The following is a 23,470-nucleotide window of genomic DNA, read 5'->3' as shown; positions in this document are numbered from 1 at the left end:
TAACTCACTGCACTGTGGTGGGAGGGATAACTCACTGCACTGTGGTGGGAGGGATAACTCACTGCACTGTGGTGGGAGGGATAACTCCAGAGCCGATGTAGCGATGGTGCTGTGATGGGTGGCAGATAATGGTGATGGACAGGCTGCCGCCGTGGTGGTGCTGACCCCACACTGATATGAATTCCCTTGTCTCTGCAGACATCGATGAGTGTCAGCGCAATCCCCTTCTCTGCCGAGGTGGCACCTGCATCAACACAGAGGGAAGCTTTCGCTGCGACTGCCCTCCAGGCCATCAGATATCACCAAATATCTCTGCTTGTATAGGTGAGACATGCAGGCAAATTCACTGTTGTGCGCAGCTTTTGATACCGCTCTTGTGCTGCACATGCATTTACAATGTTTGCTTTAGTGTCATTTTAATTCAGACTTCAAACACACTCATTTTCTTTTGCAACAGACATTAATGAATGTGACCTAAGCACCAACCTGTGCCGAAATGGACATTGTGTCAACCTGATTGGAAAGTATCAGTGTGCTTGCAACCCTGGATATCAGTCCACGCCTGACAAGTTGTACTGTGTTGGTAAGGACAAAATCTACAGGGGATCTCTAGTGAATAGAGAAGATAAAACACGAAGAATTGTTTCATTTTTAGTAGTTCTATAAAGGCATTTTAACTGTGATTCAAAAATCTGGTACAGCCTGTCAAAATAGTAGGCAAAAAACTCAAAATGTGCATATCCATTACTTGCCATGAATGAATGAACTTATGGCAGCGTTACAGTTAACTGGGTAATAGCTTATTTTTTCTAGTAAATCAATCATGATGCACAAAATAGCATAGTATTTGAAATAGCCTAAGCCTACAGGCTTCAGTCATTAAAAGGGAATAGCTTGTTAAATCCTGACTCCTATATTTGATTAAAAATTGTCATTCCTGGCAGACCATGGAGTAGAATCATGTGGTTCAATTTAATTTGATATGCAGTTGTCTCAAATGTAGGGCTTTTCCTGTAACTGTTTCCTAAAGCCCCATTTTATAAATGACACTTAGCTTAAATCATGTATTGTGTGCTCGTTTATATGCATACATTTTATTGTGCCATGGAAAAATCCACTGGTTTTATTGTGCATCCTTTTATATGCATTTTATTGTGCCACAGGAGTTCAGGAAGAAGCCACTGGCTTTAATTTTGCCTGGTAGATAATTTTTTCCCTTGATCTTTACAAAAACATTATTACCTTCGTGATACCGGGGTAGCCCAACAGTGGTATTTTTACATGTAGAAAAAGAACTGTATTCCTGTATTTGCAAACACTTGAATGTTCAAGGAGAGTGCAAATATCAGGCGTAGATTCTGGATTGATGCTATTCTGGAAAGGTGGCTCCAAGTATGTCCTTGAAAGGTGCTTTAAAGTAAAAGGTATTGTGGGTTTTAACTGTAGTTTTCTCCTTTTTAGATATCGATGAGTGCAGTATAATGAATGGTGGCTGTGAGAACTTCTGTACCAACTCGGAGGGCAGCTATGAATGTAGCTGTCAACAAGGCTTTGCACTCATGCCAGACCACAGGACATGCACTGGTGAGGGAGATTTTGGGAACATTTCTGCTGGAAGGGTTTATTTCAGTAGTTTAAAAAGGAACGTTCTTTTTAAGGTGAAAGCTATCATAACAAATGCCTTGTAAAAACAAAAACAATACAATTAGTGCATGGAAAGCGAAGTTCTTTTTCTAAAGTAGACATCTCCAGAGTATCAGTATTGGACAACTGCAGACTGTATGACTTTGAAGGGAATCGATTCTTCAGGATTTCAGGAAGTGATTCTGAGTTTGGTAACAAAAAGCTGTAATGTTTTCAGTAGGTGATACATCTTCTCCCTTTAAATATTGTATTAGATCCAAATCCAAAATGTGTTGAAGTCAATGGAAAGAATCATTATAAACATAAGCCAAAATGCTCTTTATGGTTATATTGGAGAGATAATAGACAGAAATGCTAGAAAAGGAGCTGATCACCCTGTTCTGTGGTTGTGTGGGATCTACTCCTAAGCAAGCAAGAAAATTCCTATTTTTAATTCTTTGTTTAGTCAAACGCATGTGTGCTGTACTACTTCAAAACCGAATGACTTTCAGACAAATTGGAATGTGAATAGTGTGAATCTTTCTTAGGAAACAGTCCTCTTGCCCTCTAAATGGGGTTTGTGAGAAAATTTTCAGAGCTCTAACAGCTGAGTGTTCTCCTTTGGGAGTCTGGGAGTCATAATCCCATTAAGTGAATTGTACTGGGTGATTTCCACATAGGTTACTGGAAAGATAATTAGACCCTACTCCTCTCTTACTTCTTGCTGCACAACCACTGGCCGCTGAGGCGTGTGAATGTTTGCCAGCTGTTTGCCAGTTCCATCCAAGAGTCCCTTGAAGAGCATGAGAAATACAACAGGGTTAATCCCTTGGAATAGAATTGCCTTTATAGTTGAACAAATAGGGAGTTTTCTATACTGAATTAATAGAGAAAGCTCACATTTAGAATTTGTAAATATTTATAGACCTCTGACCAGGGTCTCAATTACCCTGAGGCCACTCGCTACCATTCCAAAAGATAGAAGAGCCTTAAAGCGTAGTTACACACAGTTTGCACGCCCATCGCATCGTACACTGTCAGAAAGATGTAAAGTAGCCAGTCTTCAGCAAGCATCAGTTCTAGAAAAGGCATGTTTGTACAGAAACTTGCCCAAACATTGGTGTTTGGGGCACTTTTTCAATGCAAAAATAAAACCAGTTGATCAAAATTGTGCCTCAGCCAAAATCTAAGCCTGAGTGAGAGGATTAGAGGGACACGAGAGGGAAGGGAAGATGGTGGGAGTAGAAGTCTCTGAGCCACTTTTCTGTTTTCATCTTCTTGGCTTGACTGGGGACCTTGGGGCCAAATGACCCCAGTGTGTACTTGGCCAGTCTTGGGGATCTCAAGTCTACTGGTTAGAAACAGTTCTGTGCTTTACTCCTGCTTGCCCTTAATCACTCAAAGACATCTCTAAATCCGAAACCAAAGCGGATTATTTAGAGCACCTTCCTGTCTATTAAACTAAAAAAATTGGAATAGAAAACTATCATCTTGCCCTTCTCCAAATGAAAAAGGCAGGAAGCAATTGCCTTTGCTGTGGGGAGGGGATGGTTTCTTGGTGGTTTTGTCCACACGTTCACTTGACCATAAACATATCTGTAGAAGTTTGTAGTCAGGTCTTATCTGGGTGACGAAAAAAAACTCCATCTGATCTTAGTTGTGAATTTTTGCATATACATATCCAGCCTGGATCTGAAAAATAGCATTTCATTCGTAGGCCAGCCACCAAGAGCTATTAGCTATTCATTTTCATACTATCCTCTAAGAAAGACTTGAATGTGATAGTGAACACATAAAAAGGTTTAAATAGCAGAAACACCAGACACCTTTGGATGTCAAGTCAAATTCCACTCGAGAAAATACCCAGAGATGTGAGGGGTCACCTTCACCACCCTTTAGTATCTAAAAATACTACTTCCTTCCCTTGAATAGACATTAATCACGTCTATAAATATGTGGTGAATATTCAAAATCTGCCAGCTGAAATTTTGCCTCTGCCCAAACTGAGTGAAAAATAAGAGAAAATATGTTTTGTGACATTTTTTCCTCATTGCACTGAGTATCTCCTTTTGCTATGTTAGGTGTTTGTGCATGGTACAAGACTTAGTAGAACTGTGACCTGAGTTTGTGAAACACCTATTTTACATTTTCAGTTTGCTCTCTGTGTGAACATGTCTTTTATCTTTAACATCACACAAAGCTAGAAGCCATTACTGAATATATTTCTTGATAATTGAGCTGGTAAGAATGCTGTTCAGTTCAGTAGCAGGTCAGGTTTGAATTGGTGAGGTTATGCATCAATAATCAGCTCAATTAGGAGAAACAACAGGTTCTTTGTCAGCTGATTTTCCCCCAACTGTGAAATCAGTACAGTGACAGGTTAGTAAATAAAGTTCTTTATTTCTGTCACTATTATCCCCATCTCTAGAGCTTAATTTTGCATGTTAATTCAAATTCCACTCCAAATTAACATTTCCAGGCTAATGTCCATGCCAACATTATTTGCTTGTTAAGATGAACAGGAACTGGTCAGCCTTCTTCCTTGCAGAACTTGTGCATCCACACAAGCACTAGCTGCTGGAAATACAGAAGAATAATGAACATAATATTTTAAGTTAAAGTGAGTCCATTTTCTGCAGCTGCATAATTACTGCAATCCACAATAGACTGGCCTGATAATGAGTTACACCCTTTCTCTTGGAGGGGGTTCCCGAATCTTGTCCTTTTTGTGCTGATTTTTTTCCCATGGTGTCACTCGGCAGAGTTTCTGATTTTTGCTCTCACTGGTCTCTGTTGGTGCTGACACAGGGAGATTCTGGGGATTTTTACAAGAAACACTAATATAACCCCAGGGACTCTGAAAGATTCCAGATCTTAGCATGGCTGCATTAATATAATAAAGCGTCTGCTTCTGCAGCTTGGCCCCAGTCAATGATGGCCAATTTCATTAATTGAGAAAACAACTTAACATGTTAAAGAATGTAACTATAGGGGCTGGCCTGGCCAGTCAGCTGAAACGCTGAAAAAACCCATAAAATCGCTTAGCGTAATAAATGTACGTAGTGTAATTATTCCCGTCCTGAGTCCGACTCTGTGTTTCCAGGTTGTCACCACCCATGAGACCTGTAGAGATATTCTGCATGTGCAATGGCTTTTTTAAGCTCGGTAAAGTCTGGTGTTTTTGTCACTGAATTTGACTTCAGAGCTTCCATTGATTTCAACCGTGATGGATTGTATCCAAGAATCTCCAGTTGTATGTGGCCCTGTGGTGTGATAAAGGTTCTGTGTATTTGTTTCATGTCAATGACTTTTCTACCTACAAAGTTGGTTCCTGTTCCCTTGGGAGTCAGACAGGAATATTTGCCTCTGACTTCAGCTGGAGACAAAGAGGTTCCACATCAGGACAATGTACAGTTTAGTTATTTGCAAGGATTCAATCTTCATCATGTTTACCAAGGCATTAAAATGCTTTGCTTGCCATGATTATGGTGAGTTGCATTCCATAAAGGTAGCATATTTTAATGTAATTTTTCCCTGTAGACATCGATGAGTGTGAAGACAATCCTAACATCTGTGATGGAGGCCAGTGCACAAACATCCCAGGAGAATACAGGTGTCTTTGCTATGATGGATTCATGGCATCTGAAGACATGAAGACTTGCATAGGTGAGTGAAAGTACATATTTTCCAATCTGCATTAACTAGGGAAAAATGGTTTATTAAGGCATTAGTGTTAGTAAGCGAACCGGTTTTACAAAATGTTCCTGGAAGGATGAATCAGTTTTGTAAACTGTCCCTGAGAGGATGTTCAAGCATATCGTGTTCAAGTATACTTTATCTTAACAACCTAGCTTTTATCTTAGCCTAAATACGTATAGAGTGAGGACACTGCACATGATCAAAATAGTTCCAAGATGTAGCAATCGATGTTGTAATCAATATTGAGTAACCGTTACGTATCTTAATGAATATATGAATATGTATGTGAATGGACTGTATAAATACTGTGTAACTTAAACTGACCAGCAAAGCTTTGGGTGCGAACCCCTGGTTTCCCAGCGCTGAAATAAAGCACCGCATATAACTACGCCCGTGGTTATGTGTCCTGATTGCTAACATTAGTACTTCCAAGTAGACAGACAACAACATTTAAAGAGTATTGATTTTACACCCTAATTTTGGCCACCTGGCCATAGGACAAGCCCCATTACACAAGCTATGTTTATCAAATGCAGATGTAATCTCTGTATATCACTGTAGATTGGGATGCAAACATGAAGATCTATAGCATCATATCTTTGCATCCTCTTCCAGTGAGTTTTTTGAGCAGCTCAGATGAGAGTGCTCGTGGAAAGGAACTGCTGGTGGGTGACACCACAGAGAGTTTGTAGAAAGATAAATCACTAGTGCTGGTTTAAACTTGTCTCTGAGACAAAACCATGTGCAAGTGCTGTACCTTGGTAGAACAGTCGTGAAACAATGTATTTCCAAAACCAAATTTTCACGTTTAAATTAAAAATCTGGAGTGTATTTGAGGAGAAACGTTTGTACAAAACTAGATAACATATGTAGGCATGTGTGAATGTATGTACAAACACACACATACGTATACATTGAAAGCATCAGTAAATAGTCATTCCTTGGATAATGTGCTGAATCTTACTCTCTGTCTTTAAGGAAAGTTGGAATTAAAGGTATGTTAATACAGATACGGTAATATAGCAGTGTTAAACCAGATCTCAAAATGTACGCTAGCTCAGGAATAGCTAATCTGAGCAGTTTTCTCTTTGCATGTGTAGGCCCAGTTTTGCATCAAAACATCATAACTCGAGAGATTTTCCCAGTTACTTTCTAAGAATTTTATTGAATAAATCTTATTTTTTTTTAGATGTTAATGAGTGTGATCTGCATCCAAACATCTGTCTGAGTGGAACCTGTGAGAATACAAAAGGCTCTTTTATCTGTCATTGTGATATGGGATATTCAGGCAAGAAAGGCTCAACTGGTTGCACGGGTATGTTTTAAGGTTCAATTCTTCACTTTTAGTTAAACTTCCGAGTCTGCCTGCCCTCTTCTCTAGTGTTCGAAACCTCCTCTCACTGTGATTCTTTTCACTTATTTGTGCTAAATATTGTGTCTCTTGTGTTCTGCTCAAGTTTGGTGGCACAGCGTTCAGCTTGATGCTGCTTCTGCTGAAACGAGTGACAAAATGTCCACTGGGAACAAAATTTGGCTTATTACTGCATGGCTGTTAGTCTAAGAGAACAGAAAATGCCCTTACTTGTAACGTGATGGACTCCTGAGGACCTCAGTGCCTTTGGATTAGATAATTGTGTACTGTGCATCCAAATAAACAGGTATCTGTCCCAGGCATTATTTTGGCAAACATAGACGGCTTGAAATACGTCCTAAAATAATTCTTCAGTTCTTACAAAGTGACAACAATACAGCTACTCAACTACATTATATCAGCAAAATCAAAATTTGCATTATTTTGTGTATTGCCAACAAACAGAAAGGAGATTCAAATATACAGGCTTTGAGGGCATGATATTAATAATCCTAGTGCTCGTGTCTCAAGCCAAGGTGTGGAGAGTCTTAGGCTTTGCCCAAATATAAATGCAAACATATGTTTAATATAATTTTTAATGTCGACTTAGTGTAAACACATTTCTGGCAATGTCTTTGAGACAAACTTTTATTCTTAGTCTGCCCTTATGGTATAGAGTTAATAATATACTTCTGGAAGTGACCTGAATATATGAAGCTGTATTTTTTTACAGCTTGCATAGAACAATCTGAGAGCTGGAGTTGTACTTTGCGTATTGGACCATGGACGAATAGTTGTGCATTAGTAACAGCTGCCTTTGACTTACATATGAACTGATCTGAATCCAAGAAATCCCTAATTGTACCCCGTAGACCAACAGTTCAATGTTCTTTGTTTCTGTGCTAAATTATATGAAGATCTTCAGTGCTCTAGACCTGAAAAACCCTCGTGCTGATCAGTTACACATGGTGCAGCGATCACTCCCAGCGTAATGAGGGCTGGTCAGGAGCAGTCAGGGAAGATGAAACAAAACTGATGACACAAAACTGGGAGGAGTGGCTGACACGCCAGAGGCTGTGCTGCCATCCAAAGACCTGGACAGGCTGCAGAGTTGGGCAGGGAAATATTTGATGAAATATAACAAGGGCAAGTATAGAGTCTTGGATCTGGGTAGGAACAACCCCAGGTTCCAGTATAAGTTGGGGAATGACCTGTTAGTGAGCAGTGTAGGGGAAAGGGACCTGGGGGTCCTGGGGACAGCAGGGTGACCATGAGCCAGCACTGGGCCCTTGTGGCCAGGAAGGCCAATGGTACCTGGGGTGGGTTAGAAGGGGGTGGTCAGTAGGTCAGAGAGGTTCTCCTGCCCCTCTGCTCTGCCCTGGGGAGACCACACCTGGAATCTTGTGTCCAGTTGTGGCCCCTCAGTTCCAGCAGGACAGGGAACTGCTGGAGAGAGTCCAGCGCAGCCACCAAGATGCTGCAGGGAGTGGAGCATCTCCCGTGTGAGGAAAGGCTGAGGGAGCTGGGGCTCTGGAGCTGGACAAGAGGACACTGAGGGGGGACTCATTCGTGCGGATCAATATGGAAAGGGGGAGTGTCAGGAGGATGGAGCCAGGCTCTTCTTGGTCACAACCAATGGTAGGACAAGGGATAATGGGTTCAAACTGGAACACAGGAGGTTCCACTTAAATATGAGAAGAAACTTCTTCCCGGTGAGGGTGGCAGAGCCTGGCCCAGGCTGCCCAGGGGGGTTGTGGAGTCTCCTTCTGTGCAGACATTCCAACCCGCCTGGACACCTTCCTGTGTAACCTCATCTGGGTGTTCCTGCTCCATGGGGGGATTGCACTGGATGAGCTTTCCAGGGCCCTTCCAACCCCTGACATTCTGGGATTCTGTGAAACAACCAGCGGAAGGCAAAAGACAGAGAAAGGTCATGGAGGCAGGGGAGGAATCTGAGGTATGCCTTCTGGGCAAGTGCCTGGAAATAGCCACCATTTTGGCATCATGTGACACAGGGTAATGGCAAATGTCCCAAGCAATACATTTTGTTAATAGAGATGCAGGGAAATCCCTCCCTCCTGGTCCGGCCAAGTCCAGCCCTTTGGATGGACACTGTCTGCCATGTGGGCTCTTCCCACTGCCTCGCACATCTTTCCTGTTCCCTTAGCCCGTCCTCTGCTGCTTTGGACTGTGCGCCCGTGTCCCAGGGAGGGTGACGCTCACCAGGAAAAGCACCAGGACGCCTTAATTACAACAGATGCTGTTGAGGAGCTCAGCAATTTGAAAGAGGACAGTGGTCTTAGAAAAAAAAAAACACGTTAAGTATCAATTATGCTGATACAGCTGAGATGGGATGGTAATCAAGATTTAAATAAGAAAAGGGAGGAAGCAGAGCAGGAGCTTTCTAGGTTGGTTTAATGCTGAAGAAACTGTGTGGATATCTGTCCTGTTGTGACCACAGGGTGCAGATTCTCACATCCTGGTTTTTAAAAAGTCTGATTTACTGGTGGAAGCCTTTGGATTTCCCACCTCATGTTTGCACAGTTTTAGAGGAGAGTTGAAGTTCCCAGGCTCGGGTACTGTAGACCATGAGAGTATCCATCAGGGCTTCTTCTGGAGGGACCTTGCCAATAGCACCTTCAAGTCAGGATTCAGCTCTTGTCTTAGAGACAGATCAAAAGCATCTACAGTTTTTAGGAACTCCCATGCAAAAAAATTAGAAAAATGTGTACAATGCTTTGAATGGGAGGTTCTCTGTTTCATGAGAACAACTAAATAACGTCCTCTGGGTTCCATTAAAATTTGTCTAAATATTTCAGTTCCCTTGTCATTACTGATTGTTTCCATTTTAACAAATAAACATGTTTTTTTTCTCTAATCATTTAACGGTATTCGGAATCCACCCACTGACTTACATTCCCATCCCACACAGATGTTAGTTCCCCCTCTCCTTGGTTCTCAGTAAGAATGTGGACAGAGTTTAGTAGCAAAAATATAATTAAAAAAAAATGCAAACATATACATTGCAGATGCAGGTTTCCTAGGCAGAGTGCAATGAATGGTTTAATTTCAATTCACAAGGCAAATTGTGGCAAGACAGAGCAGTTCATTTTAGATTCTTCTAGGCAGGCAATGGTATGTAGCCACTAGAGAGAAGATTGCACATTTTCCCCTGTCCCAGTTCCAGCTTGCCTAGCTTTATGACAGATCTCTTGTCTCAGCATTTTCTGGCAATAAAGTATACATGTCCTTGTGCAGAGACGAAATCCTGTATTGGCACTTGCATTTGTATTTCGTGATACATCACCACTCTGGAGCGCTGCCTGTAAATTTGCAATATTTCACTGTTGATGTAGAGCCATAGATTTACTCGCTCTGATATTTTCACAGAGGAACAAGTTCTTCTCTGACTCTCTTCCATCCATCCTTGGCAGCTGGGGCTGTGTGGACAAGACCTCCCGTTGGCTCCTGGTAGAGCTGCGCTTGCAGGGGCGTAGGGCACTGCTAATGATGTTCAGCCTTGGTGTGGGGTGAGGTTAGAGAGCTGCTCTTGAGCATTACTTGCTATCACCCAGTAATGATGATGCTAGTGGATAGAGTGCATACTGCATACTTGCATGACTGGCAATAAGTTATCAAGAGAAGGATGCCTGATATGCTGAAAAAAAGAGGTGAGCCCTGTCATTTGCCCTCAGAAATAGGTCCATAATGGTTTGTGACTTGTACAACGTGCTTGCCTCTCTTCCCTGCCTTTGGCCTCTGGCCATTAATAATACATTGTGGTTCAGTTTTGATGGCAAAAGAGAGTTCTGGTATCATTGAAACAAATACATTTCCCCTTATGAATCTGGGAGCTGGCTGTGTCAGGCCAAATACCAGAAGATAATAATATTAAGATGCTGGCCACCAAATGGGGGTATTACAGAAGGAGTATACTGTGAGTAGGCGTCTGTCCAGCAATAACATGCTGCGCCCCAGGCTGATGATGTAAGGATGGATAACAGGCAAGAACCAAGCTGCCCCATGTGAAACTCCAAAGGTGCAGAGTGCTCAATAAAACCCCAAAGATAAAACAATCTTACAGGTATAGAGATGAGAATAGGGGAATTTTCCGTATATTTTTCTACTTGTGTAAGTGCTAAGTTGAAATTCAGTCCACTGCCCCTGGAAAGCATGCCCTGTTACCTGCCTGGTGGCATGGGCAGTGACCCAGGAGGACATGCCTTGTGACGTCCACCAGACGACTGACCCTGTGGGAATTGGGCCCAAGCTTGAAATACCGGTGAAACGTCAGTGCGATAAAACGCACAGATATGCAGAGAGCGCCGAAACAATTAAAGCGCCAGAAAATGCTTAAGTGATTTGCATAATTTCTGACAAACAGTATTGACTTATAGGTGGAGACTGAACTAGGAATTCTCATAGACTATTGAAACCACAATGAAACCTAACAGAAAGCGTAAATGGCACACAGTATCTTGAGGATTGCACGTCCTGTGATGAATGTGTGAGGTTTTGTGGTTACTGTTTACCCTCATTCTGTTCAAACGCAGGGGAATGACTTGGGTGTTTCCAGAGTATAGGTGACAATACAGTGACTTATCCCCATGCTCCTCTCTGGCCGAGTTGAATGATCGGCTTCCAGACTGCACAGAAATGTGCTGTGCACATACTGGCTAGTCATTTCTTTCCTTTGGTTGCCACATTGTAAGCATAGCGCCAACACAACAGGTAAATATGACGCGTCTTTTTGCTGCATATCCACAGCCCTAAACATTTGTGCCTCTGTGATTAATGGGAGAGATGCTTTATTAATTGCCAAAGGCTTGAGAGAAAAAATATTTGTGCAGAGAAGAGAACTGAAGGAGCCAACAAAGCAGGGTGACTGACAGTTTTTTTCCCGAGAGTACTCGGGATTGTTATGATGTCAGATCTGCATATTATTTCTCATGCGTATTCTCATCTGTTGTAGGCAGACAACTCCCTTAGTATTAATGGGAGTTGTGCAATTACGAAGCTGAGAACATGTGTGCAGCAGGACTGGGGCACAGTGGGACTGGCTGAGGATGCAGTGTCAGTCTTGGATTGGAATGTCTTTATTTTCCTTGGCTTGTCACGGCCTCGTACTGGAGGCAGGAGGAGAAGGTCGATATAAATCAGTGACTCACCCCTTTACTCTTCAGTGAAAATCCCCCTGAAGTCAGTGGGAATGGGCCATCACTGTGTGAGACCCCGACTTGAGCAGTGTCCTCCTGTGTGCTCTTCGGGTCACGACACCTTTACTCAGCCTGAGTAATGCCTTTCTCTTCAAACAATTATATGAAAATAGTGGGAGTATTTGAAGACTGTAGTACTGTTTGTACTGCCATGCAGACAGCACAATCTGCAATCTTGCTCTTATTATTTATATTGAGTTAATTTTTCCCCTACAGAGCTCAACTTCTCCTTTTTGTTTCGTTCTGTGAAGCCATAATTCAATACTTATGGCAACATAAATCCAGATTAAGCTCCAGTATAAGCAGACATAAATTCCATTGATTTCACTGCCCCATTTACACAGGACCGTGTTTGGTCTGAGATCTCTTTTGCCTTGGAAATAATTGCAATGCAATAAATTCAGGCTTATGACTCAGCTGTGCAATGAAAGAAGAGAATAGGGATTATAGCAAACCAACATGAGTTAAATGCAGATAGCTTTGAAAATAAGTAAAACGTGTGATGAAGCCAGTGATGGTATTTTATACGCCTCAATCAGCTTTCATTTAAGTATCTGAAAACCTTTCCATACGTCAATGAAATAAGCTCTGCAGTGTCCCCTGTTAAGGTAGATGGTAGAAAAGATATTTTGCATTCCCTATTTGATCTTTACTCTAGCGAAAAGCATTGAAATCTATTGAATTTTTTTCCTGTAAAAAAAAGCTGAAAAGGATTTGGGGATTTTGTTCAAAGCGAGTGGAATGGCATTGCAGTGCATGATCTCTCAGAAAGTTGATCCCATTCTAAATACCCGCATTTGGGTACAGATTTGTGCTCCCAACTTTCAGCCCTTGGGATTCCAGGCTTCTTAGTGTGTGTGTGTGTCAAACAGCTGCTGGAGGAGCAAGTGTCCAGTATCGCGGTGCTGCTGAGAGATGCCAACGCGTCGGCGGGTCAGCGCGGCACACGATGGAGCCCACAGCCACTTTATGTCGAGCTGAAAATTTGCTTTAGATTGCCTTAAATTTGAGCCTGAGCATGACTTCATTGCAGTGTGGCTGTTGCATGCAAGTTTCTGTTTGTGTTTGCTGGTGGTTTAAAAAAACTCTTGGCAGAAGCATCTCCAGTGATGATGTTTCTTGTGTTGTTTTGCTGTGCTCGGCAGGGTATAAGGAAGCGTGTTGTTTTTTTGTATGTTCTAAAGTACCAAATAATCAAATACAGCGCAATTTTAATGTTAGCAGTGGTTTAACGGTTTGGATTTTAAAATCATGTAAAGGTTAAAATATAGAGTGTTTGCCCGAGTTTTTTTATGTCAATATATACTGTAGCTGACCTCTCCAAATTCCGCCGAGTCTTTCCCTTCTGTCCAAGCCAAAATGAGTTGTTTTTTCTGACCACCCTTAAGATATTTGACAGACACTAGTTTCCTGTTTAGGGTGATGTTATCTCTATATGAGCTTTTGCACATGCTAAAGACAAATATACTTTGAGATTATCTGCTCCTGACCTTTTTTTTCAGTTTTAAAAAGTAAGTGTCCCCATTTGCATGTTTTCAGGCTTGTTGGTACAGTCAACATTCATTAATATTAGATTCCTCTCCAGCTGCTAGATTTAGATCTATATCTGGACTTTAGCATTCAGATTGTGGGAATACTCATGGCTGGGGTTTTGATTCAGAACAATGCGTCATTTAGAGAGAAACCCAGAACAGCGAGATTGGAGGCAGTTCCACTACACAGACTTAAAGAAAACAAGAACAAACCCAACAACAACAACAACAACAAAACACCCCCCCAAACAAACAAACCACCAACCAACCAACAAAACCCCAAACCAACGAGTGCTATCTCTGGACTTGAGTATTTAATTGTAGGGTGACAAACATAAGTTGTCTGCTTCTCAGAGTTACATGTAGCCCTTGTGAAAAGGCAAACCACATGTACAGGGCATAGAGGAAGGACACAGAGCCCTTTGTCTAAAGAAGAGTGAGTAGAAAAACCTAAGAATGGGTTATGAAGAAAACGATTAAGATGGTACGTGGACACTTCCCCACTGGCGCCACTCTCTTGCCCTTTTTGAAAAGCTCATTGGTTTTAGAGACAACGGTTGGGAAACTGAGGGCTGGTTTGAGGGCTGAGAACCCCGAAGGTTGATGCTTTTTCTTAAACATCTTCTCGAGATGGGTCTGAGCTGAATTTGTGTGTGTGGAATCACGCAGAGTTTGTGGGCTCTTTTCCCCTCCCATCCGCTATTGTACAGAATGAATTATTTGGTTACCACGACAGCAAAGGCACCTGTGCAGGCTGAACAAGTCGATATAAATATTAAACAGCTTGATTTGAATTCTAGATAATTTACATCCCACATGGAAGTAAAGCACAGTTAGAGAGAGCTTGGTTACACAAAGCACTATAAAATCCGTACCTCGGATGTGTAAGAAAATTCCTGCCAGTTTTGTTTTAGTTACCAGTAGTAATTTCTGAAAACTTTGCCTGTGAGTTTATACATTCTCCAAGTACTTACGTGGGGCATTAATTTTGTTTTATGACAAGGAAGAATGGAGGTTGGTTCGTTTTATTTCTGTCTATATACTTTGACACTGCCAGAGAATGCCCAAGAATGAAAATAAGGTGAAAATAGCAAGTACTGAAGTAGAATGTGCTGGCATAAACGCATATGTTGAAGATTGGATGACTTGCTGCCTGGTGTCTCCAAGGATGCTGACTTTTTTCCACTGTGTTAGGTTTCCTGAGTTCTTAATAAAGTGCGTGCTTGGGAACCTTTGTGTCCATCAGCTATCACGTCAGATACAGTGATACAGCTCATCCTCCACCTCCCACGCAGTCTCTGGCAAAGCAGAACCCGTTGTCAGGGTAGCACAGGTCGCACTGGTCTTCATACCAGCTCTTAGTCATCAAATTGGATCTGCAACCTGTTGTAAAGCTGCTTGACAAACATATATCCCAGGATGCTGACCACTTGCAGTCTTAGTCTCTACAGACGCTAGTCCTCTTCTCCCCAAGGGCCTGCGCTCTTTCTGAGTGCAACAGTTGGAAAAAGAAGGAACTGGGGTGAGCTGCAGAAGCACAGCTTTGTGTGCCTATCAGAAAGAGAGACAGTCGGGCAGCACGTCTGAAATATGCTACATGCTTCTTTGCTTTCCTTTGTCGTGATTTTACTTCTCTTCTGCTTCATTTTGAAATGTCGCTTGATAAAGAAATGCGGGTTTGCTTTCATGTTCACATTGTCTTTCTTGAGAAATTCCAGTGTCACTTGTCTGGGTATGAGAAAGTTTGATCCATGAGCTCTTCAAACATCTCTGTGTTTTTGCAGATATCAATGAGTGTGAGATTGGAGCCCATAACTGCGACCGGCACGCCGAATGTATCAACACGGCAGGAAGTTTCAAATGTAGCTGCAGAACAGGCTGGATTGGAGATGGTATCAAGTGCACAGGTGAGGGTCATATGCATTTCTGTTTATTTGTAAAATCAGACCAAATCTGGGTGATATGTGTGGGTTTTATTGTGGAAGATTATTTAAAATAGAGCTTCTGTGCACCATACACTATTTATATTCATGGTGCGTTTTTTTAACTATTTTTTTCTATTTTTTTTTCTTTTTTTTCTTATTTTAAAGATCTGGATGAGTGCTCCAATGGAACCCACAAGTGTAGCCCACATGCTGACTGCAAGAACACGATGGGCTCTTACCGCTGCCTGTGTAAAGAAGGTTATACTGGGGATGGCTTCACTTGCACAGGTGAGCGACAGTGCTGGGTGACCTCCTGTGGTCCTTTACAACCTAAGCTGCAAATCAAGACAATTAAGTCAAACAGTGCTCCCTGAAAATAAAACAAACAGTTTCAGAACAAATATGAGGCCTTGGTACTTATTTTAAAAATGTTCTTTAAGCTTTAATGATCATTTGCTGCTACCCTTATCTACAGTCGTGCTGAATAAAGCTATAGCCAAATGGAAAGTTAAATGTATTCACGAGGTGTTCATGTCTACGTCTATGATTCAATACACAAAACCAGCTTTTAAACATTTGAAATTATTCTCTATTATGTCATCTTCCATTGCCTTCTACTTCACCTAAGTTGCCGTAGCTTGAAAGCAATACTGTGTATTATACTTAGTCTAAAGCAGTCACTTTTTCCACTTGAAAAAATGCAACTTTTCATTGAGCTTTTCTTGTTTGTTGGAGTGAGTGGCAAAGTTATCAAAAAAATGCTTGATCAGATAGCTTGTCTAGTTAGTAAACCCGTCCATTGGCTACCCACCTTGGTATTTAAATGATGGGGCACATGCATTAAAATTGCTTCATAAAATTGGCTAAAAACCTTTGTTCTTTCCACAAGTGGATGCTGTCTGTCCCCTTCACTGCATCGTCCCGCGAGATGCTGTGAGGACGCAGTGCTGACATGTAGAATGATGGAAGTAGCTGCTTCTGAAACCTCATTTTATAAACTGTAAATGTGATTATAAAACACTGCTAGAGAGATGTTTCCCACCCACACTTCAGTCTTGTGCTTTGGAGAACACATTAACTCATGTAAGCTTAGTCACCAGGAGCCCTGCCATTGCACTAAGGGCTTCAGTGTTGCTGCTGATGCTACATGGAGGGGGTGACCCTGTTGGAAGTAAAGCCGTGTGACAAACAACTGGTACGCCGGCTGTTCAGCTGGTGCGAATCAACAGCGCTCTATCAACTCCAGCAGGTTTTTACGGCATCGGAGAATCTGGCTCAGCAGCTTTAAGGCTGAATTTGAATCATTCCAAATTATAAATGGACCCTGGGATTCTGTTTAATTCTCTCCATATAATTTACTCTTGAATCTGATTCAGCTTCCTTAGTGGCCTTCATAACACAGTGCTTTTTCTTAATTTCCCATATGGTGATTTCCAGGAGGCTGTAAACTACATTTTTCAAATGGAGCACTTAGGGAGTTTCTGCATTTGGTAGAATTTTGGTGTTTTGTTTTAAATTTTGATGCTTTATTATTCACGGGTTCAGGAGGTGGCTGGGACTCAGACTAGGGCCCGCAAGCCCTCTGCAAGCCCTCTGCCAAAGCAGCGCTCACTCTGGTCGGTGCTGCCTTTGGTTTGCCAGCCGTGGGCTTTCACAAGCTCCCACTGCCAGCCAGACTCTGTTGCAAGAAGGAGGGTGTTTTTGTGCCATAGAAAACTTCAGCTGGAGAATAAGGGCCACAATCTATCTGCAGGGCAGCGTAGTCCAGTACAAGGCTGTTTTTCTCATCAGCTGTTAATAGCTTGATCAACACTAAACTGCAAGTTAATATTTTCACCTCAGTGCCACTTTTTGCCAGTGTTCCGTATGTTTGGCTGGAGACTGCCTATTACCAGATGTTTGCTCATTGCACAGTAAACCTCTTTTTTCAATTGCTGCCTCTAGGCTTTGCTGTAATAGAAACAATAACTATAATAAAATTCACGTGCTCATTCTGAGTCTAAATTTGACCCTGCGTACTGCATCCAGTTGTTATTCACTGTAGTTACTTTAGGAGTCCGTACCTTTTTCTGACTTCCCTTTTGATTAGAAGCTGTATTTTCAATGTGTAGGAAATACACTGAGCTGTTATATGTAATAGCCTCTGCACATATCTAGATTGCAGTTTATTCAGCAAGTGTCCGGGGCTAATAAAATAATTAAAATCCTTAGAACACTGCGTGCTTCAGCTGAAACAAATGTTAGTGAGAAAACCGTGTTTACAGCAAACCTGCAATTTCTCTTCCTTTTACAGACCTCGATGAATGCTCAGAAAACTTGAATCTCTGTGAAAACGGTCAGTGCCTCAATGCCCCTGGAGGGTATCGCTGTGAATGTGATATGGGATTTTTGCCAAGTCCAGATGGGAAAGCGTGTGAAGGTAATTCTCCGTAAGCTTTAAACAGCACTCAGCAAATTCTGCCTCAACAATTTGACGTTTGCAAAATGTTAGATTGGGTTGCAGTTGGTTGTATTGAGAACTGCATGAAGATGGCCAATAGGTGCCTTTTTTTCAGTTTACACATTTATTACGGGCCTCTTGGTGTTTGTCTACCTGTGGTACATAGAATAGTTTTTTGGAGCTTATGACATATTTATTGTGGGTCTTATTGATGACCCAGGCGGCACTGTCAGCTGCCATTTCATCTGGGGCAGTTTGGACCCAGTTCTTCATTTTATTCATAATAGCCAAACAGAAAAAGTTACTTTGCTTTTGTGTATATGAAGCTGAAAACCACTGATTTGGTAGCTAATACATTTGAAATCCTCAGTTAATGTAATGCTGATCAGTTCAGTCAAAAAGAAGCGGCCGTATCATCTGACATAGTAATAACTCATAGTAACTGGTATGTGATGGAGTTCATAAGTACAATACTATAAATAGATTTTTTTCCCCTGAGAAGTGTTCTGTGTATTTTTTTTACTAATCTACCAAAAGAAATAATTTGAGAGTGAATTTTTCTGTAAACTAAAACAATATTAGGTTTCGTAATGTTTCATGAAACAATTTACTTTCAAATCTTTTAACTAACTTTAAATAGCTTATATGTAGAGCCTGGCTCCTGTTGCTAAAACAGACTTTCCTCGGTGTCTCAGATGTGTACACTGAAAGCAGTGTTTTAAGGTCCTTTGTAAACGGACACTTTTAAATTGTATCAAATTGGTTGTTCTTCGTGCAGCGCATACGGCTTTCAGTAAATACTGAATCGGACAGAATGATTTGGACAAAAGGCATAAAAGTGAACACCGCTTGCCAAACTTGAGATCTGTCAAATGCAGAAACCTGAAGATGAACGTCGTGTTCACCTTTGGGCACCAACCTTCCCCTTGCTGGTGTCCAGCTTGCTGCAGACGGCTGCTCATTCTGAGTCACCTGCAGTTTTTAAAGCATATATGGTGAATTTTGCTACGTGTCAGTTTAGCCCACTAACAAGCTCAGATGGTTCCTGCCATAGCTTCCAGTGGAAAGAGCCTTTTGCCCCCCAAAAAGGTTATGGATTAGGTTCCTTAGGCTCCAAACATGGTATTTTTTCTACTCTTACATAGTATGCAGGAGCAGTTGGCTTCCAGATCCGTTTCTGAACCTTTTTGCAGTTCTCTGTATCTTAAAAAGATAAAGAAACCTCATACATTTCCCCTCGTGTTCCTCTATCAGATATCGATGAGTGCTCACTCCCGAACATCTGCGTCTATGGTACCTGTCATAACCTCCCTGGACTTTTCCGATGCGAGTGTGAAGTGGGCTACGAGTTGGACAGAAGTGGTGGTAACTGCACAGGTAAAGATCATTTTGAACAACATGCTTTTGAACTTTCTGTTGTGTTGCGGTCAGCTCCTTAGGAGATTCTTTTAAAAAGCTCTACAAATCAGACTGGATATAAGCAGATATAGACTTCCCTACTGTATAACACAGGGTTCTGCTTCTCGCCTTTTCTACACTCCTCTTTCCCCTTCTTTGTCAACCTCGGATATCCCTTTGGCTTAAGAGAGAAGGGGAAAACCGGAGCAGAGATAGTCCTTCTGTCTGTCCGCATCTCCCAGGTGGAGATGTGCTGTGCTTTGTAGTTTCCATTCATAGTCCTGCATGTTGAGCTATGACCTTGCTGTGTATTTTTCCCGTATTTTTTTAGTACTTTGTGTGAGTTTTATTTCATAGATTGATTTTCTGGGAAAAGCTCTTCCTCCTCCTCCATGAAATGCTGAATTCATCTCAAACTACTGTTCTTCTAAAATGTGTATACATTATTTAGAGCTTTCTGGAGATCGGTATCTCGTAACTAATGGATTTGTGGTGCTCAGCCTGTGCTCGAGTATTTGCTTACCGTGCGCTGTCTTTTCTTGCAGATGTTAATGAATGTGCAGATCCCACCACCTGCATTAGTGGCACGTGTATCAATACTGCTGGTAGTTACACCTGTGAGTGCCCTCCGGATTTTGAGCTGAATCCCACGCGAGTTGGATGTGTTGGTAAGGGACCGCTCCTTGTCTTATGTACAAGTGAAGCTGCACAGGGGGGCTGCAAGACTTAACTGCTTAGGAGTGAAGAGCATTCAGAGAAGTTTGGCTGAGTGCAGCTTTGTGACCAATGGAAATGCTCTTGTATTAAGCTCCAACTGCTTAGTAATCTTCTACTTTTTGGCTTTTCTTTGTTTAAGAGGGCAAATTCAAATGTATTTGAAGTTCCTAACATTTAGTAGATACTTTCGTGCTTGTTAACCTCAAGGAAGAGGAGAAAGCAATGGGTTTCTGGATCTGGAAGGGTGTACAAATGCAGGCGAAAATATGAATAAAAATGAGAAAAGGCCTGGCTAAACTGCCCTTGGTCATGCTGAATAAATTCCCTACTTTGTGAGAAGTCCGACAAAGCCAAGCAATGGGGCAACTGTCCCTATTTAAGTGCGAAAAGCGGGGCCCTCCTGGACAACCCAAGTTACTTTCTTTGGCTGTCCTACAAGCAATGAGAGCCATCCGAAGGGATCCCTCACCCTGAGATGATGCGTTGTGTTTTTGCCTCTTACAAGATGTATTTGTTCTTATGTGCATTCTAAATAGACACACGATCCGGCAACTGTTACCTGGACATTAAAACGCGTGGAGATAACGGTGGCACCTTCTGCAGCAATGAGATTGGAGTGGGTGTTTCCAAGGCCTCCTGCTGCTGCTCCCTGGGCAAAGCTTGGGGAGTTCCCTGCGAGCATTGCCCGCTCGTCAACACCAGTAAGTCAGCTTTCCGGGGTTAAACACAGCGATCCAATGTGTTTGAATACCAGGGTAGCCTTTTGTTGTGTGCATGCAGGGGACAGGTTTCCACTGGTCTTAACCAAAAACTTTACTGTCTTTCAAAAAGAATATTTTGTCGGAATGTGACTATCCCTTCTGAGCAAGTTTGCTCTGACACAAAAAGCTGCATTATGAAGTGAAACAGCAGTTGATGTTACAGAGTAAAACTAATCTTTATATCTGGTTACTTTGTTACTTTACATTTAAATTACCTGTAATAACCTGATTAACTTTCAAAAATAATTGTCCTGAAAATGTTTCTACTATTTTACGTTCATAAATCTATTTCTGTTTTCAGCCGAATACAAGGTTCTTTGCCCTGGAGGGGAAGGATTCCGACCAAACCCTATAACAGTGATATTAGAAGGTAGTGTTCACATTTTACCATGTTTACATGTCTAAAATTATGAAAGTCTTCCGTGAGTGCTGTTTTTTATGGAAAAGCATGAATTTTTGTGCTTTTGTTTGAACAGATATTGATGAATGTCAAGAGCTGCCTGGACTTTGCCAAGGAGGAAAATGTATTAATACATTTGGTAGTTTCCAGTGTCAGTGTCCATCAGGGTACTATTTGAACGAAGAGACTCGTGTGTGCGATGGTACGTAGCCTTCACTTAACTAGACTTCTGCTTTTATTCTTGGAAAATGATGGTAGATCAATATGCAGAATTAATCTGTCCTTGAAAAGGAACATAACCAGACCAAGCAGTGTACAACTTAAGAGTGGGGAAATTGGAACAAACTGAAGTTTTGCATTGAGAGAAAATTCCTTCTTGACTGTGTTGAAATATATGCAAATTTTTGGTTGATCTCAGTGTCCAACTGAAAACATTGCTGGTACTGCAGAGCGTTTTCCTTCCCCTAGCACAGTCAGTAATATGTATTCATTGCATTACATGCAACTGTCGAGTTGTACTGGATATAAAACTTAAGCAACCCATGGAGTCCTTACATTTTGCATTGCCCAGGCTGTATTCAGCATTCCAGCCTGTTAATAATGCTGCTATAGTGCCTATGGTGTGCCAAATACTGCAGAAATACAAAAGATTTAAGTCCTAAATTAAGGCTGAACTAAAGTGCTTCATCCATATTGTGCTTACGTAGCTCAATAAATAGTCAAGAGGAAATTTACCTCTCTGTTTTTCCTTACTGATGTGTCAAAGATACTTTAAAATGGTAAGGCTAGTGAAATACTTTTGAACTTTTAGGAACTGGGGTGTTTTGGGGGCAGTGTTGTGTTTGGGTTTCGTTGCATTTTTTTAAGCAAAGGTTAAGGTCTCTTGATGAAGTAAACATGACATCTCGTGTTGGGAAACTTGCTCACTTTCCCCAGTCAAACAGACCCGAACCATCCGATCAGTCTGGTGCAGCATCCTATTGAGATGGGTACTCGACAGAGAACAGCTTTGGGAATCGAGAATGGATGAGATCCTTAAATAATACTTTTGTGTAACAGGTGCATAAACCAAATTGCTGTCTCTGAGCTGCCTGGACATACCAGAGTTCCCGTCTCTGCATCACAGCCGGGCTTTCCATGGCCACCCGTGCCACCGCTTCCTCTCTGTGTGGCCTTCACGATGACATCGCTCTGAGCCCCTTCAGCTCCTCCACCAGCCCCTTCTTGCCTTTGGCGTTACTGAGACACTTTCGTTCTCAGAAGCACAATGAGAAAACATCCGTGGCCACTCACTGCCTCCTTGTTCTCTTCCAGATGTGAATGAGTGTGATACACCCGGCATTTGTGGACCTGGCACGTGTTACAATACCGTTGGGAACTACACCTGCATCTGTCCTCCCGATTACATGCAAGTCAATGGAGGAAACAACTGCATGGGTATGGGTTATTGTGGGGTTGGTTGTGGGGTTTTTCTCTTTGTTTGGTGGGGGTTTTTTTATCTTTGTGCTTTGGGCCAGGGCTTTACTGGGCACAATTTCTCTGAATTTAGTTATAAGAGAACTAACTAAGTGAAAGATAAAACTCCCTTCAATACTTTTATTAACTAAAGGAAGGCAGATCACTTTTAATACAGATCTTTCAGTACCCCATCAGAATTTCCCCTTTAATTTGATATATTCTGTGTTCATCCCTTCCAAGTTCCACTTCAGCTTTAAGAGCTTCTGCATGCGAAACGCTACTAAAATTGCTCAGACGTCACCGAGTGGAGTCACAAGCTGTGTACAGTTCTTAGGGGGAACCATAAACAAGTGCATGTGTTTCAGTGTTGGGCAAAAAGCCAATGTTAAGTCCGTTGAGCCTGATCAGCTTTAGAGCGTGTTTGTTGCTCTTGAATATTTGTATTGCAAACACTTTTTCTTACTTTTAGAGTAATCTTCTAGGGACAAGCTGTTCTGTAGTATTCTACAGTGCTGCGGCATCTACTTGGCAGGGGTCTGAAAGGTACATATTGGAAGGAGGTATCTGCTGAACCCTTCAGGCAGTTGCTAATTCATTGGCCTGGGTTTTTCTTCATTTTCATAGATATGAGAAGAAGTCTGTGTTACAGAAACTACTATGCCGACAATCAAACCTGTGATGGCGAGCTGCTCTTTAATATGACCAAGAAAATGTGCTGCTGTTCCTACAACATCGGACGTGCGTGGAATAAGCCTTGTGAACAGTGTCCTATCCCAAGCACTGGTACGTTTCTGCATTGCAGAGCTATTTGAAAGCCTTGGTAACGTCGTAATTACCGTTAGCGGGTGTAAGACTGTTAGAGACACTGTGTCTTTGCTGTTGTGTGTCTAAAATTGCCATTGCTCCAACAAACAGGGTCTGTGCTGTGCCCCCGCCTGCTGGTTGCCACA

General features: G+C 41.9%; 1 protein-coding gene across 1 annotated transcript in view; it reads left to right on the top strand.

Moving 5' to 3' along the window:
* Positions 1-23,470, top strand: part of FBN1 (fibrillin 1) — a 145,291-nt gene that overhangs the window by 96,104 nt on the left and 25,717 nt on the right. The window contains exons 28-42 of the mRNA XM_082060971.1: positions 199-324; positions 458-583; positions 1,462-1,584; positions 5,164-5,289; positions 6,512-6,637; positions 15,206-15,328; positions 15,512-15,634; positions 17,640-17,765; positions 19,041-19,163; positions 19,730-19,852; positions 20,438-20,602; positions 20,964-21,032; positions 21,139-21,264; positions 22,377-22,499; positions 23,145-23,303. Coding sequence (XP_081917097.1) covers positions 199-324; positions 458-583; positions 1,462-1,584; positions 5,164-5,289; positions 6,512-6,637; positions 15,206-15,328; positions 15,512-15,634; positions 17,640-17,765; positions 19,041-19,163; positions 19,730-19,852; positions 20,438-20,602; positions 20,964-21,032; positions 21,139-21,264; positions 22,377-22,499; positions 23,145-23,303 — 1,887 coding nt within the window. The remainder of the gene's footprint in view (positions 1-198; positions 325-457; positions 584-1,461; positions 1,585-5,163; positions 5,290-6,511; positions 6,638-15,205; positions 15,329-15,511; positions 15,635-17,639; positions 17,766-19,040; positions 19,164-19,729; positions 19,853-20,437; positions 20,603-20,963; positions 21,033-21,138; positions 21,265-22,376; positions 22,500-23,144; positions 23,304-23,470) is intronic.

Source organism: Streptopelia decaocto (assembly GCF_964273445.1).
Source record: "Streptopelia decaocto genome assembly, chromosome: 9".
Lineage (NCBI taxonomy): Eukaryota > Metazoa > Chordata > Aves > Columbiformes > Columbidae > Streptopelia > Streptopelia decaocto.
Note: the sequence above shows the minus strand (reverse complement) of the source record. Positions and strands in the feature narration are given on the sequence as shown.